The sequence below is a fragment of the Pipistrellus hanaki genome (assembly GCF_964339955.1).
Source record: "Pipistrellus hanaki genome assembly, chromosome: 11".
NCBI lineage: Eukaryota > Metazoa > Chordata > Mammalia > Chiroptera > Vespertilionidae > Pipistrellus > Pipistrellus hanaki.
In genome coordinates, this window is record NC_140513.1 from 13,018,183 (window position 1) to 13,036,585 (window position 18,403).

At 45.7% G+C, this 18,403-nt stretch overlaps 1 protein-coding gene across 2 annotated transcripts in view; it reads right to left on the bottom strand.

The window, feature by feature from the left end:
- The window catches only part of CDK5RAP2 (CDK5 regulatory subunit associated protein 2), a 135,791-nt gene that overhangs the window by 23,507 nt on the left and 93,881 nt on the right, over window positions 1-18,403 (bottom strand). For both annotated transcript variants that reach the window (XM_084899172.1, XM_084899173.1), the window contains exons 21-25: window positions 14,771-15,002; window positions 12,882-13,455; window positions 10,969-11,201; window positions 2,904-2,952; window positions 1,344-1,516 (exon numbers count right to left, since the gene is read on the bottom strand). In XM_084899172.1, coding sequence (XP_084755298.1) covers window positions 1,344-1,516; window positions 2,904-2,952; window positions 10,969-11,201; window positions 12,882-13,455; window positions 14,771-15,002 — 1,261 coding nt within the window. The remainder of the gene's footprint in view (window positions 1-1,343; window positions 1,517-2,903; window positions 2,953-10,968; window positions 11,202-12,881; window positions 13,456-14,770; window positions 15,003-18,403) is intronic.

The window sequence follows — 18,403 nt, forward strand, 5'->3', positions numbered from 1 at the left end:
AGGGACCAAACAATGCAAGATCTGACCTAAATTAGAAGAAGGTAGATCGTACACAGAAATCGTAGAGGGGTATAGCCAGAAACCCAAAGAAAGCAAATCTAGGGGGCTAGCTACTGGAGGCTCCAGCTGAGACCTGAGTTACATCACGCATGTGTACTTCATGCCCTAGGTATTATATGTTTTCAAACTGTGCTCCTCGGGACCCTGAGTGTCCTAGGGGAGCCTGGGAGGCCACCATGGGGACAAAGCCTCCATTCGGATTTTTTACACACTGAACCCACATGTAAAGTTTCATCTGGAAAAAAAAAGTGGGAGGGGTGAGTGGAGGTCTTGTTGCCTAAAAAAAAAAAAAAAGATTTAGTTTTTGAAAACCATTTTGCTGTGTAATCAGGTGTCAACAAAGGACCTCTGGGTCCACTCTGGGCTCCTTGCAAAGAACCCGCTAGAAGAGAGACCGGAAGAAGCCAGCGGAGGTCCAGAGTCTATACCAGGGTTAGAAAACAGCCCTGGGTCAAATACACCCACACCTGTCTCGGTGAATAACGTTTTATTGGAACCCAACCACATCATTTGCTTACATATTATCTGTGGCTGCTTTTTACTGCAACAACAGGATTTAATAACTGAAACAAAGAGCAAATGCCCACAAAACCTAAAATATTTGCTCTCTGGCCTTTTACAGGAAAATAGGTCCAGTCCCTGGTCTATCTGTTCTGGTCTATACTGTTCCTTGAACTTGTGAAATACATTGAAATATAAACACTAAGCCCTACCTAATACCCCAACAGGATGTAACGAACTGCAAATACAGAAGAGGTAAAGGGGCTTAGAGGCAGGTGGGGCCTCGGGAGCCCATGGCTCCATGATCAGAGGCAGGGCAAGGGGCCGACCCATGGGCCAGGGGTTCCACGAGAAAGAAACACAGCAGATTTACAGAATTATAAAGTGTTTAACGGGTTAGGTGATCTCTGTACAATTCACAGCAGAAGAGTCTTCCTAGAGCCCCTGCCTTAGGAAGAGTGGGAAAGAAACAAAGGAAATTAGCCCCAGTTCCCAGCCTGCCTACTTAGAAGAGAAGGAAATGGCAAGTCATCTAAGAAGTCATTATTTAAAAAACAAAAATGGCTTTTCCCCAGTCACCAACACTTTCAACAACCCTCGCTTTCCCCAGTGATAAATGACACTATGAGTGTCCAGCTCTGGCCCACCAAGAATCTCCTTCTCTCAAAGAAATATTCAAATGTCACCACACTCGGCTTACCACGGCAAGATGACAAACTGTTGCTTAAGCCAGGAAACCTTGGTTATGTTATGTTTAAAATGCTGCGTAAAGCTTAGCTTACCTTGAGAAAAATTATTCCCCGAAACTGAAGTCCTCTCAGACTCGCTGTCTTGCTTCTGGTCTTGTGAGGAGGAGGACTTTTCGGACATTTCACAATCAGACAACGCGTGAGAGGCCGCAGGCTCAGGAGACTCCGGTAGAATATGTTGGTAGGATAAGCGGTCTTCCTCAACCCTTGACCATGGGAGTGAGAAAGAAGTCTAAGATCCCAAGGGCCAAGCCTTCAGAACACTTAAGATTACGGGCCCTTAGCTGTGTGGAGCCCCTTGTTTCCTTGGAGCGTTTTTCAGCAAGGGCATTCAGCAGACAAAAAGGGCTCAGGGGCTTGGGTTTGGAGCAGGGGGAGAGACCTGAGAGAGGGCACAGTCCGTGGCACACCAGGCAGATGAGATGAACTATTTTACTCGGTCCTCGCAGAAACCCTGTGAAGTAGGGAGTAGGATTCGCACCTAGAGTTGGGGAGACTGAGTCCCATAAAACTTGCCTGCTGTCTCACAGCTCCCAGGTGATGGGGTTCACGTTTGAACCCAGGTCTGCCTGCCTCTGAGGCCCCAGGAGAATGAGGGAGACCAGCTCAAACTCATGAAGTGGCCTTAGGGGTTTAAAAACTTCAAAACCCTTGTGGCCCAATATCTCCATACTGGCAATCATCTGGTTATTAACCTGTATTTCCCAAAGGCAAGCTAAGCCAGGAGAAAAAACATCCTGAACTCTGTAAAAAGCCCATGTGAATCTCCATTATAGATAAGCTCCTTCATTTAAGCTTTTTTTCTTCTCCCACTTTTTCCTATTACTTCTTGTCTCATTATTCATAAACTCAGACAAGAGCAAAGGACTCCAAAGCTGCAATGCATTCATTAACAGGTAAACACCAGATGCAACTTTGCTCAGACAGTGTGATGGATGCGTGGGCTTCCCGCTGCCTGGCAAAGTGCGGGATGGGCCAAGAGCCCCCGTTTAATTAGCTTAGGAGTGGCCCGTGTGAGTGCTAAGCCTCCAGCTGAAACAGGTAGAACAGAAGGAAGGAAACAAGCCTGTCAGGAAGGAAGGGTGACACATGGCTGAGGAGGCTCCCTGCCTCCCTCCGCCCGTTCTCCAAGAACCGCCGTTGCCTTTCAGATGGCAAATCTGATCATGTGTAGTGCCAGCTCACCCTCCTTCAGAGACTCCCCTCTTCCTACAGAACAAAGTTTGAACTCCTAACACAGTATTTGTGGATAAGCCCAACAAGGCCCTGCCTGCTTCTCTAACCTCAACTCTCACATTTCATGCAGCAGCCACACTGCTTAAAGGGGCCACATTTCCCGTGCATCAAGAATGGACTAGCCCTCAATGTTCATCTTTTGGATCTCAGCAAAGACTGTCTGAATCAGTTGAATGAAGATGAAGGCTGCAGGACACACTGCATGGCCCCTTGGTTTAATGTGGCAATTCTCCATTTTACAGGTGTTTATGCTTTATTTTCAAGAAGCAGGAAACTACCATGGGGAGGGAGCAGGAATATTAAAAACACCCAGACAAACCACACCTGCAGCCCACTTATCAAACTCAACACACTCACCTCTCTATCAGTTCACTCTGGGTACTTGTGTCCACTCCTACTGATTTTCCTAGAAGCAGAAATAACATTAAGAAAAACATTTTTAAAAGGTGTTCCCTGATGATTTCTTGCTCAGACGTGTGCAGAGACACTATTCCATCTGTTGAATCATTCTTTATAGCAACCCCAGGTATTTAAAGTGGGATTACCAAGACCATGATTAGGACTAAGACTCCTCACACTGTTCAGGCTTCCGTTCTAGAGGACAGTGAAAGTACTGAAGCTAAAAGCAATGGCACAGATGCAGGTTCTCGGTCCTTCTCTAAAACTCTGATACTAGCAGAACACATGCTCTTCATAGGAAACTAGAGGCCCAGTGCACGAGATTCATGCACTTGGGGTGGAGGGGGAGGGGCGAAAGAGTCCTCAGGCTGGCCTGTGCCCTCTCACAGTCCAGGAGCCCTCGGGGGATGTCTGACTGATGGCTTAGGCCCGCTCCACTCCCACAGACATCCTCAGTACATCTGTGGAGACAGGAGAGGCTCCCGCCACTGCCGCTGCACTCGCCAGCCTTGAGCCTTGAGCCTTGAGCCCAGCTTCTGGCTGAGCAGACTCTACCACTTCCTGTGTTACCCTGCACTGGGGCTGCTCCTGCACTGAGTGTCTGCCCCTGGTGGTCAGTGAGTGTCATAGCAACTGGTCATTCCACTGTCCGGTCTATTTGCTTACTAGCCTTTTATTATATAGGATTATACAGGATAGGATGATAACAGGAGCAAGAAAAAGATCACTGTCCTTCGGGTACCCACTATGCACGTGTCACTGAATCCAGTCTCTTCCATTCTTTGTCCATGCATTTTGGCATGGGGGATAGGATACTGTGACTGAATTTTTCACTTCATACTTATAAGCATTTCTCTTACTAAATGTGCTTTAGAAACATCCTTTTTAATGGCCACATTAATATTCCAGTATAGACGTGCACATACCACGATTTTGCCCGTCCCATTTTGACATTTAGGTCATTTACAATTTTTCACTTTTATTTAAAAAAAAATGAAATAAACATCTTTGTGCATGCAGCTTTATCTGCATTTAAATTGTTTCCTTGGGAAAGGCTCTCAGAAGAGAGATTACTAGGGGAAGGAGTATGTGATTACCGCTGAAAAAGCCAGTGTCTGCAACAGGGAAGATGACAAAAGAAAACAAAGTGAAACCAAGCACAGCTGGGCAAGAGATCCTCCTCTCTCCCCTGCAGGTCCTCACCTGCTGTTTGAAAGGAGGCACACGAGCCCAGATTTCAAAGAGACTAACAACTTTATTTGAAAAATACTTCAGAACTCTGGAAACTGCAGACTGAGATGAGCTCTTTGAAGAAACTAACGTGTGGCTAAAGAACAAAACAAAGCCTTCCGTAGCCATACCTGAAAAATGAGCCTACAATTAAGCTACACCACACACACCATTTTCAAAACAACTCCTAAAGGACGGTTCACAACGCCACAGTCCCAGGAAGAGATCACTGGAGATCCGCACATTTGCTTTCTATCTGTGGTTACCACGGATGAACTCAGGCTGGGTGGGGGGGCTGTCAGAGCTCCCACTCCACCCGCCATGCCAGCCACTGGGCTGCAGGTCACAGCCATATACCCTGTGTTTGAAAGCCACCTCCCACTGCAGGGCTTTGTGGGCACCAGACAGGCCTGAGCGACCAGGAGCCGGGCAGTGAGGATGGTTTTTTAATAGCCACTGATATTAAAGAACAGGCCTCACAACCTAGTGTCAGCATCTCCATTTTACAAGTGAAAATTCAGGAGGTCTACTGCTTCCACTCTCCGGCTCTGCCCAATGCACACTCTCTCCTCCTTTCCTGCAGGTTCCTGTTTAGCAAGGGACACGGAGACATTCCCACAGTTAGCTCCACCACAATCTACGTCTCCATCTTCTCGCTTACATCTGCAATGACGTGATATATGGGCTCCTGGAAGGCGTTGACTGGCTACTACCATGGTGGGTGCTCCCCAGGGCTCCACCTCTCTGTTCTCCACCTTCCTCCTCGAGGGGGGAACCTCTATCTGATTGGGTCAGGTTCCAAGACCAGGGCTAGCAGTTCCGACTGCAAGACCACCACGAACGGGCAGGGACAACTGCATATCCAAACAACTCAGCGTTCTTCATCTCACACCTGCACTGGGGCTGCTCACCAACACTCAGAAGATGATGAGATTGGGCCCTACAGATCCCGAGGAGGGGCCATCTGCTGCTCCCCGGCCTCCAAAGAGCTGGGTGTTGTACACACACCGGCCCGGCCAGCAGTACCTCCCGCTTCGCTTACCATTGTTCTTTATGGGCATGCGCTCCTCGGGAAGTCCTCGGCGTAGGGGACCCTTGGTCTGGGGCAGATTTTAAGCATTCACAAACTGATCTTAAAACTATCAAAAACCTCTCCTCAATTCCTAACAAAACTTATGACCAAAGAAGGAAGTGGCCTGATGCCACCAGCAGCATGGGTTCCTCTTCTTCAAATAAGAGATCCTTTGAGGGGCTTGTGATGACTCCACAATTGCATTCCACCCGTTCCCTCTCACAACAGTGTTCTTTAAAACCGAACGACACATTGTTACAGTGGGATTCACATGGAGATCATTACAGCTGAGGCAGCGAATTTCTCGGTGGAAACTGCCTGCATGCAGATCACAGGGTACCATCTGTCAGGCTACTCCAAAAGCGGAAGAAGAATGTCATGACAGCACTGCTCCCATCTCTCAAGTCAGTCTTACTGCTACCCCCAAAGGCTGTGTGCCAGCGAGGGGACTTCATCTTTCCAAATTAAAGGACATGTAGTTATCAAATGCACAGTTGGACAAGCAAGAGAATTATTATGCAGGACAGACATGTAATTGTTGACCCATCTCCAGTTTCCTCTCTACAATGATTCATCCTTGTACACTGCCACCATTTTAAAAAGCTTCTTTTCAAACAGTACTCCCTAGCTCAAAAGCTACCAATTATGCAGAATTAGGATCAAACATCACAACCTGGCAACTCCTACCTGACCCAAATGGGAGGTGGACTCAAGTCGGTTTGGGTCCAAAGGTTTGGTTCTTTCCATCCCAGCACGTGGCCTCCATCATAAGCCCAGATGTGCCTGTCAGCTGGTGCTACACACAGCCCAGAACTAAAGAGAATGAACAAACTGCTACTCAGGGGCGAACAAGGAAAGCTTCCTAGAAGGTAGACAGAATCTCTAGAATTAGAGAGGTTTGAATAGAGTGACAGAAGGCCTGACTCACAGAAACATTTGACCGAGACACCTAACGTGATAGGAGTGTGAGACTCACAACGCCATTGTGGTCAGGGTGTTAGGGTGTGGAAGCAAATGTCTGAGCTCAAATCCAGACTCTGTCATCTCCTGTGTTACCCTGAGCAAGTAAATCAACCTCTCTGTTCCCCATTCATTAAATGAAGATAAAAAGTACCTCATAGGCTGAGCACAATGCCCAGAATATATTGTAGAAGCACTCCACAATGATCAGCCTTCCTCATTGTTTCGCCTTTATCATCAACATCATTATTTAGAGATTAGTGGGCTGAAAAAGGAAGACTGTGTAAGGCCTTAAAAGAAATGTATTCATCCCTGCAGGCAAAGGAGAGCCCAGGAGAAGGATCCAGCAGCTGTCATTCATGTGGCTAACCCTGGCGCACCTGGCAAGCACACTCAGGAAAGGAACTCTTTCATCTTCTTCGCACCTTCCCCGGGGCTTACTCAGACATACCTGAAGACAAGCACTGCCATCCCGATTGAAGCTATTGGGAGGTACCCTGCACAAGGAAATGGTGGGAAACCTGGGACTGCAACACCAATTCCTGATCTATATTGGGGTCTCAGCCCATTTGTGTGTGTGTGTGTGTGTGTGTGTGTGTGTGTTGTGTTGTGTGTGTGTGTGTGTGTGTGTGTGTGTGTGTAGTTTTGTTTTTGTTTTTTTAATTGATTTCAGAGAGAGGAAGGGAAAGGGAGAGAGAGAGAGAGAAACATCAATAATGAGAATCATCCATCAGACCGGGAGAGTGAGATCGCCCTGGGCCTGTTTAGGTAAATAACAGAAAAATAAATCAAGGGGGTGGCTGAACAAGCAAGGGTCTGCAGCAAGAGCACACCCCGTACTGGAGATCGAGCCCACAACCCAGGCATGTGCCCTGACTAGGAATCGAACAGTGACATCCTGCTTCATAGGTCAGCACTCACCACTGGGCAACACCAGCCTGTTTTGAAAATCTAAGTTTTAGACTCTCGCCCCAGAAAAGTGCACATACTCACAAAATCTGCAGGGCTCCAGACCTACTCTTGTCAGCTCTCATGACAAGCATTAGGAAACCACACTATCACCCTGCTTCTTGGGTTCTACCAGTCAAATAGTAACAAAGAAATAGCAAGCATGTGCACAAAGACTCCTACACAGTGTTCATTACAATAGCCCCAAACTGAGAGCAACCTGGATGTCCATCTAATGGGCATGATTAAATAAATGATGGTACACCATACAAAAGAATGCTCAGTAGCAACCAGAACTCACAATGTAGAGTAATGCTTATCATCTATAATTGAACAAAGGGAGAGATTACAAACAGTCCTACTTCCACAAAAAATACAAATATGTATTAAAAAAAAAAAAGGTCTGAAAATATAAACGCAGGGTGTTCATGTTTTGCAGTATAAATGGTACAATTACAGGAGTATTTGCTTATCTATTATTCTACAATAAATGTACTGCTTTGTATTAATAAAAAAAAAAAAAGGACCATATTTAAATTTTTTAAGAACTCATGCTATGCCACTGCCTCAAATAGAAAACTAGTCTGTGGTAAGCTCATTTCATAATTCAGGAGCCAGACCTTTGATAGCATCTAAGAAGGACCCACCTCTGCTCCATTTTATTCTCCAAGGAAAAGAGGTGCAATGAGGTTCCCAGACCTTTGCGCCTTCTGGAGAAGAACATGCAGTTCTGTGTTTGTGTTGTCTGCCAAGACTGAAATACTCCTGCGTTGCAGGAAACAGAGAGTGAGATCTCCCCGGGCTTGTCAAGGTAAATAACTAAAAAATAAATCAAGGGGGTGGCTGAACGAGCGAGGAAGGGCAGCTGGAGCCGGGCACTCTCTCAGCCCCACCTCCCGGGCCCAGGTGGAGGGCCTGCAGGGGCAGATGGGAAGCACCGGGGGCCTGGAAGGGGCAGCTCCACCTTGAGGGCCCGTTATTCTCCAATAATAAAATGAAAGCTCGCTTATTTGGAACCCCTTCACCAGAAGAAGGCAGATTCCATAAAGCTGGGAAGCCAGTGTCCCTACGCCCTGGCGGCCCTCAAGGGCCCGCAGATCTGGTCCTAGAGAATCAGTCTGCAACCAGCCCTGCTGTTGGGCTCTTCAAAAAAAAAAATCAAGGAAAAACATTCCTGGGGCTCAGAGGCCAAGCTACCCCATGTTCTTTCTTGGAATTAAACTGAACATACATAGACCTCATGAACCATCTGTACCATAGGTATGAAGAGAGAAGGACTGGGGTCAAATCCCAGTTCTGTGACTGAGCAACTGACCTTCCTCTGTGAGGCCCAGGCTCCTCCGCCCACCAGGCTGTTCTGGGGACTCAGCCCCCAACTCACAAGCACAGATCCTCGTGAGCACGAGGACCTACAAGCTTCGCACTGTTTAGCTTAACCCTGACAGCTCACACAGGAAAGCCTCTCCTGTGAGCAGAGAATGGGCTGCCCGGTCTTACATTTCGAAAAGATCGCTGACTACTACATGGAAATGGACAGTAATGGGGCCAGGGTGGGAGGGTGGACCCAGGGAGAACAGGACTGCGATGACCCACGGGAGGTGGCAACGGCGATCTGGAGCTGTGGCAGCAGCAAGGGAGTGACCACTGGCCCGACTATGAATCCAGGCTGAAGGGAGAGCTTCCAAGGGGCAGCCCGTGGGGTGGGCACAGACTGATTCACTGAAGGCATCGCAGAAATCAAAACTTCTGTGGGTTTGAGTGAAATACAGTCTGAAAACGAATCTCTGGGTTCAACAAGTGGAAGCCGTTAGTGACTATGGCAAATGCCATCCGGACGGAAAGCTTGGGATGTCTGAGAGCCCCGATCCAGAGGGCTTAAGAGAGGAAGGGAGACTGCAAAGTAATACTAACGGACATAAAGAAGAGGGACAAAAATAATGACTTCATAGAAGCAATTTAAAAGAATGAAAGTTTTAACTCTGGAACCATCTTAATGTAATTCATATTCAAAAAATAAAACTAAGTTAAATCTATAAGGACAGGGGAACCCTAAAATTGAATATGAACAGAAAGAAAACAAAAATCTGACTGTATTTCAAATGAATAACAAGACTGTATGAAAGCAAATAACTAAATTTAATACCTGACTAAATACCTTAGCCTGAAAACAAAAATAACTATAAACAAATCCTGAACTTTTAGGTTTGTATTTCACCAGGGTATGGGCAAAGCGATTCTGGAACTCTGTGTGTATTATAGAATTAAGCAAATGAGCAGTTATGTTGATATTGTGAGAGCCAGGAGAAGGGAAACACAAATATAGAAGCTAGAAAGGCAAGAAATAACACAGTGGATCTGAATAGAAATTGGAAGTACCACTGTGATTTTTTTAATATATTATACTAGAGGTCCAGTATACGAATTTGTGCACGGTGGGGTTTGGCCAGCCAGCCCTAATCTGGGCTGACTGGGCCAGGCCAGAAGGGGAGGGGTCTCAGGAGGTAGGCCGCCCACCCCCACCCCCAACTGAGGTGGAGGAGCTGATCAGGGATAGGGCCAGCCAGGGGGAGGGGCCTTGGGCAGTTGGCCGGCCCTGCCCCCTGATCAAACTCCTGGTTAAACTCCTGGTCAAGGGGACAATTTGCATATTAGGCTTTTATTATATAGGATAGGATACATTTAAACATACATTCTTTTTATACTACATATATAGATATATTGTGTGTATTAGTGTATGTATATGTATGGAGAGAGAGAGAGAGAGGAGAGAGAATGATAAAGCAATGTGGCAAAATACCAACCACTGACAAGGCTGAATAAAGGGTATACAGAAGTTCTTTGTTGTGGTCTAAGAAAATTGCAAATTATTTTTAAAAAACATTCTAATATAGTAATATTTATTAAACTAATAATATTTATTAAAGTACCTAGCATATGACAAATGGTTAGCAAAGGTTTTCTTTCATCCCTCTTCTGACTACCTCTTGCCTTTGAATATATATAAATATATAATCTTTATTGTTGAAAGTATTACATATGTCCCCTTTTCCCCCTCCATTGACCTCTTCTACCCCCCTCCCGATTTCTCCCCTCCCCCTTCCCAGGCCTTCACAGCCCTATTGTCTATGTCCATGGATTATGCATATATGCATCCAAGTTCTTTGGTTGATTTCTTCCCACCCATCCAATTGAATATATTTTTAACCAATAAAAGTTCAGCTCTAGCCGGTTTGGATCAGTGGATAGAGCATCGGCCTGTGGACTGAAAGGTCCAGGTGTGACTCTGGTCAAGGACACAAGCCCGGGTTGCGGGCTCGATCCCCAGCAAGGGGTGTGCAGGAGGCAGCTGATCAATGATTCTCTCTCATCACTGATGTTTCTGTCTCTCTCTCCCTTCTCCCTTTCTCTCTGAAATAAAAATACATTTTAAAAGAAACATTTGGGATTCTTTCATTTATTTGTTGTTGCCAATATTTAAAACTCATGTGTTTTTTACCAAAACAACAACAACAACAACAAAACACCAATTTCCACCTTCCCTTATGGATGAACCAACCACCATGGGGCAGGTGCTGAGGGGCAGCACCTCCCCGCTGGCTTCACCATGTGTCCCACCAGCCAGCCCGAGGCAGGGCCCCAGGTTTGGAACATGGAACGGTCATTGGGAGAAAGAAACAGTGAGTGTGGTCCTGTTGTCATCTCATCAGAGCACAGGGTACGTGGGGCCAAGGAGTCAGTTCCCCCTGGGCCCTCCAAGAAGCCCCGGGTCGATTACTGATGGGCCTTAAGATTCCAGTGCCTCGCCCCACTTACCATTGAGAAACAGCTTTTCCAATTTCTCGAGCAGCTCAGCACATTGATTCAGCTGTTCCTGGAAGCCCTCAGCCACGTAGTAGTCCACGTCGCTGGCCTGCAGCAGCTCCTCAAATGCCTTAATCATCATGCTCATGTGTTGACGATAAATGACACAGATGTCATGGCTATCCTTGATCTGCTGCCGCTGAAGGGAGAGCTCCCTGGCTTGGGATTGAACTAATGAATTGTATCTGATAAAAGGGGGAAAGAAAATGCTTGTGCCATTTTAGAATTGAATTTTTGTGACCTTAACACTAATTGGAAAAGTGACAGAGCACAATTTTTAAAAGCCTGCAGCTGTACAAGTATATATACTTTTAGAAAAATTGAAACTGTACAAGGTCACTCCTTCGATTTCAAAACAGCTAACAAATGCGGGAACAAAGGTTATTCTGCAATATTTTTAACCTTATGAAGCCCCCAATTAAAGTAAGATTGGCAAGGACTCAAAAGAACAATCAGTTTCCGAACACTCTTCAAAAACCCTATTCCGAATTGTAGAAACAAGAGCTCAAGGGACAGGGAACCCACCACAAATTCCATGAGGAACAAAACAGAAACTAGGCAGGAAAACAAAGACAGGACTCCCTCGTCTCAGCCAAAAGGTCAAGGAATAATCAGGATCCCAACTACCGTTCATGGAGGGTCTATGACGTGTTTGTTAGTCCTATGATCCTCCCAATCTTCCAACCAATGTACGAACCTCCCCTTTTACAGAAGAGGAAACTGACTCTCAGAGACACAACGTTAGTGAAATGGTGAAGATTTCAGACCCAAGCACGGCTCTGCCTTCAGAGCGCACCCCTATTATGCCACTCTACTGGGCTTCCTAGTAAGCCCGCAGGCACTGGGAGGCACTGAGGAAAACGTGGCTCACAGAAACTGTGGCCACAGTGACCCGGCTCCAGAGCGGCTGGCAAGGACACTGAGCCCTCGCCAACATGTTCCCCCTCCCTAAAATGACGACAGTGTGTGGGACTGGTGACCACCTGCCCCCAGTTTGCACATACAATCATGTGGCAGCAGTACTGCAGGTGGGGGCCAGTTGAATGGATGAGAAAGGACACGAGTATTAGAGTGGTCACTGTGGGCTGGGACCCAGGCAATGGCTCTATGAATCTTAGGCAAGTCAAGGCAACCTCTATGAGGCTCAATTTCCTCATTTATAAAAACACATTTAATAACGCCTCCTCCTCAGGTGATTTTGAGGGTTAAATAAGAAAAGTGCCCAATGAAAGGTCTGACACAACGGCCTTTCAATAAATACAAGCCTCCTTCAATCTCAATGTTTGGAAGTCTTGAAAAATTCACTCTGGCTCCTGACAATTCAGAACTATGTGTCTCAAATTAGTGACGAATGAAGGTCAACTTTACAAATGATCCCATTAAGCAAAGCTATATGCATCTAGACTCATAAAACATATCTTCATGATCTAAGAATTCTTCTCTTTCAACACTGGCTTAAGATGACCTTAAATGGTAAAGATATGGAAAATATTTATATTCTTCCCACCTGCCTAGGACATCTTTCAGTTCTGCAGCACAGTAAGTAAAAGCCAGTAATAGTGTCCAGAATTGAACACTGCCATTCAGCAAACATACTATAAATCACAAGTAACTGGTATAAAATGTTTACTGAGGCCCCAACCAGGGGAAGGCAAAATCTGCCCTGACAATTGCAGAGGATACAAGACTTGCATGTGTGCAGGCACTATTCTCTGAGGCCTCACATTTCACTTCTGGGCAGGGCCTAGTTGCCTGCACCCCACCACCAAGCCTTCCATAGTACACCCCTCATAGCCCCTTTCAGCTCACTGGCTCCAACCTAGTGGCAACATAAGGGAACTGGAGGCTTAAACAGTGGGATGTACCTTGAGGGCGAGAGATCTCTCAACTTATTCTGCAGGTCATGCACTTCACTGAAAAGCTCCATGTTCAAATTGTGGTCCTTCTGCAGCTCACATTCCTGGTCTCCCAGCTGCTGCTCAGGGCTCTCGGGCATCCTGCCATCAGCCGTCTCTGGGTCCGGCGGATGGAGGATTTGCGTGTGTTTCACATAACGTACTTGGTGCAAACTTGAAAAGGTCATTTCTTCTTCTTCATTATGAGCCTTGGTCTTGTTGGAACCATCCTGAGCCCCTTCTGTCCCACACAAAACTGTGATGATGGCCTCACTGCACTGGGAATGCTTTTGAAGCTGAAATATGAAATTCCGGTAGCCCTCAAGCTCAGTTTCCAAGGCATAGATTTTCTGTTTCAAGTTTTCTGTATCATTTGAGGTATCGATGTTCTTACACGGATTGGTTCCAATCACAATGACTCCAGTGGAAAGCTGACTCTTAGAATTGAGGTAAGCAGCTACTGAAGTTGGGCTCTGAAAATCCTCAGGATTCTCTTTGCATGTTGGCAAGATGGCAAGGTCACTGGGTTGGTCAATTTCAGAGTCTGAAAAGCAAACACATTTATGTCAGTGTATCTCCTGTGCTGAAACCCATCCCCTCTGTCCTTCCTCACAGCACTGCTGAGCTGAGACCACTGCAAGGGCCTCCTAACAAGCCCACTGCTGCAGTCTTCCCTCTCACCTCTCCCTTCTCCCCTCTCACCCCAGCCTCTTCCTCAGAGTAACTGTTCTAAAAAGTGAATTTAACCATGGGAATCACCCTCCTGCCAACAAATACTGAGATGAACACAGAGATACAACAGGAAAATAAAAACACTGGGGAGGTAAAATGCAATTTATGAGATAATATTAATCTATTGAGCTGCCATAACAGGACATAAAAAGCATAAATATACTGCAGCTTGTCTGAGATGGTTTAAGTTCAGGCTCTCAAAAAACTATAAGTGAGAAAAAAAAATTTCCATAGACTCGTGCCCACCTTTCCCAAGAGAGAGGCCCCAGGACTTTCTGGGAAACTCTGGAAGGAAGTAGCACACGGTGAGGCACCCTGGGGTCTCAATAAGAAATAAAAACATGGGTAAGTGCAAATTGGCCAGCCCTGGACAAAGAGCCAGGCCTGTGTTTGGCTGAGTCACCTCTGCCATAAAATCCTTCCTCTCTCAAGGGCACCCTCCTCCTGACCCATGACCCACATTGATTTAATTATCTGCACCCACCCGGAATCCTGGAGTTCTCAGGAGGCAGACATGGTCTCTCATTCCTCTCTCTCTTTCTCTCCTTACCCAGTGCATTAGGCCGGGGACACAGCAAATGCTCAGGGAACATCCACTGAACCAGTGAGTAAATGCCTGCATGGGTAGATGGATGGATGAAGGGCAGGGAAAGGAAGGAGGAAGGGAGGGAGAGAAGAGGAATCCTGCCAAAGGCCAACTTATCTTGACACTGAAACTAAGGTAAAGCCAAGAGAGAACCTAAAATTATATGGAAAACTACCTCTGGCTACAGATCATTCTGGCTACAGATAAAAATCCACAGACGAAGCCAGAAAAAAAGCCCAGGTTCAAGTCATCACATCTGGGGCACCGCAGGCAATCCCGAGTGAGGGGAGCAGTGACCTCACAAGACCTGTGAGCACCGCACACCCCTGTATTCAGACTCAGAATAAAGTGAAAACAATAGATTCATTTTCCTTATTGTGTTCCCTCAATTGTGTATTTGTCAAGAGTCAAGATTAATCACTGCAATTCATGAAATTTATACCCGAACTTATTGCAATTCTAAACAACAAGGCTGACATTTCCAGCAGTTCAATCGGTCGTTCATCTAGCTTGCGGAGAAGACATTTTTCTAGGTGCTTACCTTTCTGTAGCGTTTTGTCTGGCGCTGGGCTCCGCTCCATCATTGCTTCAGCCAGAATTAACTTTTGGTGAAGTTGCTTGTTGCGCATTTTAAACTCCTTCAGCTCCCCCTGCAGCTCCAAGATCTGGGCCTGCAGCTGGGCCACCACCTCCTGCGCGGCTGGGAACCGATACACACTTCCCAATGACTGGGATGGTTTTATCAGGATGGGCAAACGGGACTTCTTAGCATCCTGAAAACATACACAGACACAATGAATATACTTCCTGTGGTCACATAATCAACTGTCTCATCCCAACCTTATAAAACTGAATTCAAACCACTATTCAGACTTCTGGTTTCTATACTGGCATTTGTGTTTGCCTCCCAGGCTGCAGAGCTTATATCTTGGCAAGTCCCTCCTCTGACCAGCAAGTGCCAAGCTTTTCCTCCTCAACACCCTCTTGGCCATGACCCACTGACCCTCTCCAGACATTCCAGATGTTCAGTATAGGGCAGTCCTTTTGCAACACAATCTTCTGAGAAACATTTTCTTCCTCCTGGCCTATTTCCTCACCCCCACCCATTCCTCAATCTAGGCCCATCTGCCTCTCACCCTTGCTAGTCCACCAGCACCACCTCTTACTACAATTTTCAGTGTCTACTGAGTTACTAATCCAATAAATATTTCCCAGGCTCAAAGCTCAGGACCTGCCTATCCTAGACATCTTCATTTTCAATGGCTCACAGTGACTCCAAAGTCAACTGAGAACTCAATTCTTCAATACCATCATCCCATGGCCCCAAAGCGACACCACTTAAAAGGTCTCTGTCCTGGTGACTCACACCACCGTTCGCTTATAGCACAACCCAAAACCTGGGAGTCCTTTTTAAACTTCCCTTTATATTCGTCACACACACTTGCATCACTCACCAGGGTCCATTAACTCCACCTCCCAAGATGTCTCTGAATACTTTCCACTCCCCTCATCCTCCACTACCACCATTCTACTCCAGGACGCCCTCACGAGGCACTGCCACAGCCTTCTGAGTGGTCCTCCCAACACTCACTCCTGCCCTTTCTAATCCACTCTCCATGCTGCAACAGAAAAGGCAAACTACCATCCCTCTCCTCTGCTTAAACTATGTTACTGCTTCCCAGTTGCCTTATGACGAAGGTCAAAGTCCTGGCCACAGACCACACTGAGCATGACCTGCAGCCTGAGTTCCTCCCTCTCTCCCACTTCCTAACTGCCAAATACTCACCCTCTAACAGTTCTTCAAAATCACAGGCTCCTTCCACTCTGAGCTTAGTGTATGCTGTCTCCTCTGCCTAGAACTCTTTCTTGTCCATCCCCACTTCACCCACTAATTCCAATACGTTCATTAGGACTCTGCTCAAATGTGCCTTGGTCAGGAGAATAGGCCTTGATTTCTAAGACCAGGTCAGATCTCCCTGTCATACACTCACTGCCGCCCATGATTCTCCTGGGAGAACATCAGTACCATTATAACTATGCCTATGCAATTCTTGTTCTCTGTCTATCTTCTGCTCTGGCCTACAAGCTCGGGGTTCAGGGACTCTGCAATTCTTGGTCACACTCTCTTCACAGTTTCCAGCACAAGAACTAGTACTCAGAGGGTACTCAATAACAACTTGTGGAATGAACATGCAAACAATAACTTAAGAGGCTAAAAGGGTGCCTTTCAAGTGGGAGAATTTTAAACATATTCACACCCTGAGGAGAGGGAATGAATCTGGAATATAAAAGAACTATTAAGTCCTTGCCAGTGTGGTTCAGTTTGTTGGATGTCGCCCTGTGCACCAAAAGGTTGCAGTTCAATTCCCAGTCAGGGCACATGCCTGGATTGCAGGCTTTATCCCTGGTAGGGGACATGCATGAGGCAGCGGTCAGTGTCTCACTCTCCTATCAATGTTTCTCTCTCTCTCCCTCTCCCTTCCTCTTTCTCTAAAAATCAATTAAAAATCTTAAAAAGAGAAAAAGAACTATTAAAATTCAATAATAAAAACACAAATATTGATAGCTCAATTAAAAGATGGACAAAAGATCTGATAGACATTTCTCAAAAGAAGAAACACATATGGCCAATAAGCACACGAAGAGATGCTCAATATCATTAGTCATCAGGAAATACAAATCAAATTGCAATGAAATGCTACCAATCCTACTCATTAGGACAGAGATAATAAAAAAGATAATAAAACAAGTCTTAATGAGGATGTAGAGAAACTGCACCCCTCACACACTGCTGGTGAAAATGTAAACTATTATAGGAGCAGTTGCTTTAGAAAACAGTCTGTGGTAGTTCCTCAAAAGGTTGAACATAGAGTTACTGTGACTCAGCAATTCCACTCCTAGGTATAAACCCAGGAGAAATGAAAACATGTATACTCACCAAAGCATACATTATTCATAATAGCCAAAAAGTGGAAACAGTCAAAATGCCTATCAAATTAAATGTACCATCTCCACACAGTGGACTATTGTTTGGCAATGGAAATAAAGTAGTGATACAGATTACAGCATGAATGAACCTTAAAAACATGACGATGAATGGAAGAAGCCAGGCACCAAAGACACACATTCTATGATTCCATTTATATGAAATTTCAGAATAGGCACAGCTAGAGATAAACAGGTGCAGAGAAATGGGCAGAGATTGCTAATGGTTTCAGGGTTTCCTTGGGAATAATGAACATGTTCTAAAATTAATTATGATAATGGTTGCTCAACTCTATGAATATATTTTTTCAAAACCCACTTTATTATATACATTCAATGAATGAATTGGAGGATATATGAATTATAGTTAATAAAGCTATTTTATTTTTTAAGTGGTAGAGAAGGAACCTGAGAGGAAAACAAGAAATATTTGGGACCCTGGGAATGAGAAAATCAGCAAAGTCTCCAAAGAAGAAAAGAAGAAAAACCCCTTCTTGCACATTCTAGGATATAAAATGCTTCCAGGCGTTCTTCCAGAATCCTCAAGTAAACTGTATTCCCAGAGCTCAGAGAATAATAGGTATTACCATGCCTATTTTCCAGACAAAGAACTGAGATGCCAAACAAGCAGTCAGTGTCATGCAACAAAGTTGGACAGATGGACCTCAAACAAGCTCTTCAGACTCTCCTGCTCAGTTAAGAAAAGTGAGGCTCTTCTGCCCTGAAATTCCAGAGGAGAGAGAGAACAGGTTCAAGGACAAGAGCATTTGTGGTGGTAAAGGGACTATTTGGGAGGAGGTGGCTGCCTCATCATAGAGGACTGGAAAATAACAGTCATTTGCTTGGTCCTCGGTCTCCACCAATCTTTATTCTTGGATCCAAATCTGTGTGTCAGATGGCAGCAGAAAAGATATCTGCAAGTGCACAAATGCCAAAGCCAACTCCAGGCTGGAAGGCTGCTGTCAGTCAACCTAATGCCGGCTCAAAAATAACACTGCACAAAATGCTACCTTATGGACGCTGAGCAGATTCCCACCTACCACCTTTTTAAGATGTCATGAAACTTCTCACCTGACAACGGGAGGCAACAGGAAAGCACACACACTGAGCTTCTACCATGTGCAAGGCATGGCCACACATGACCTCATTTAGCTATCTATCATGCCAGCCTCAGGTTTTAGGTCACACC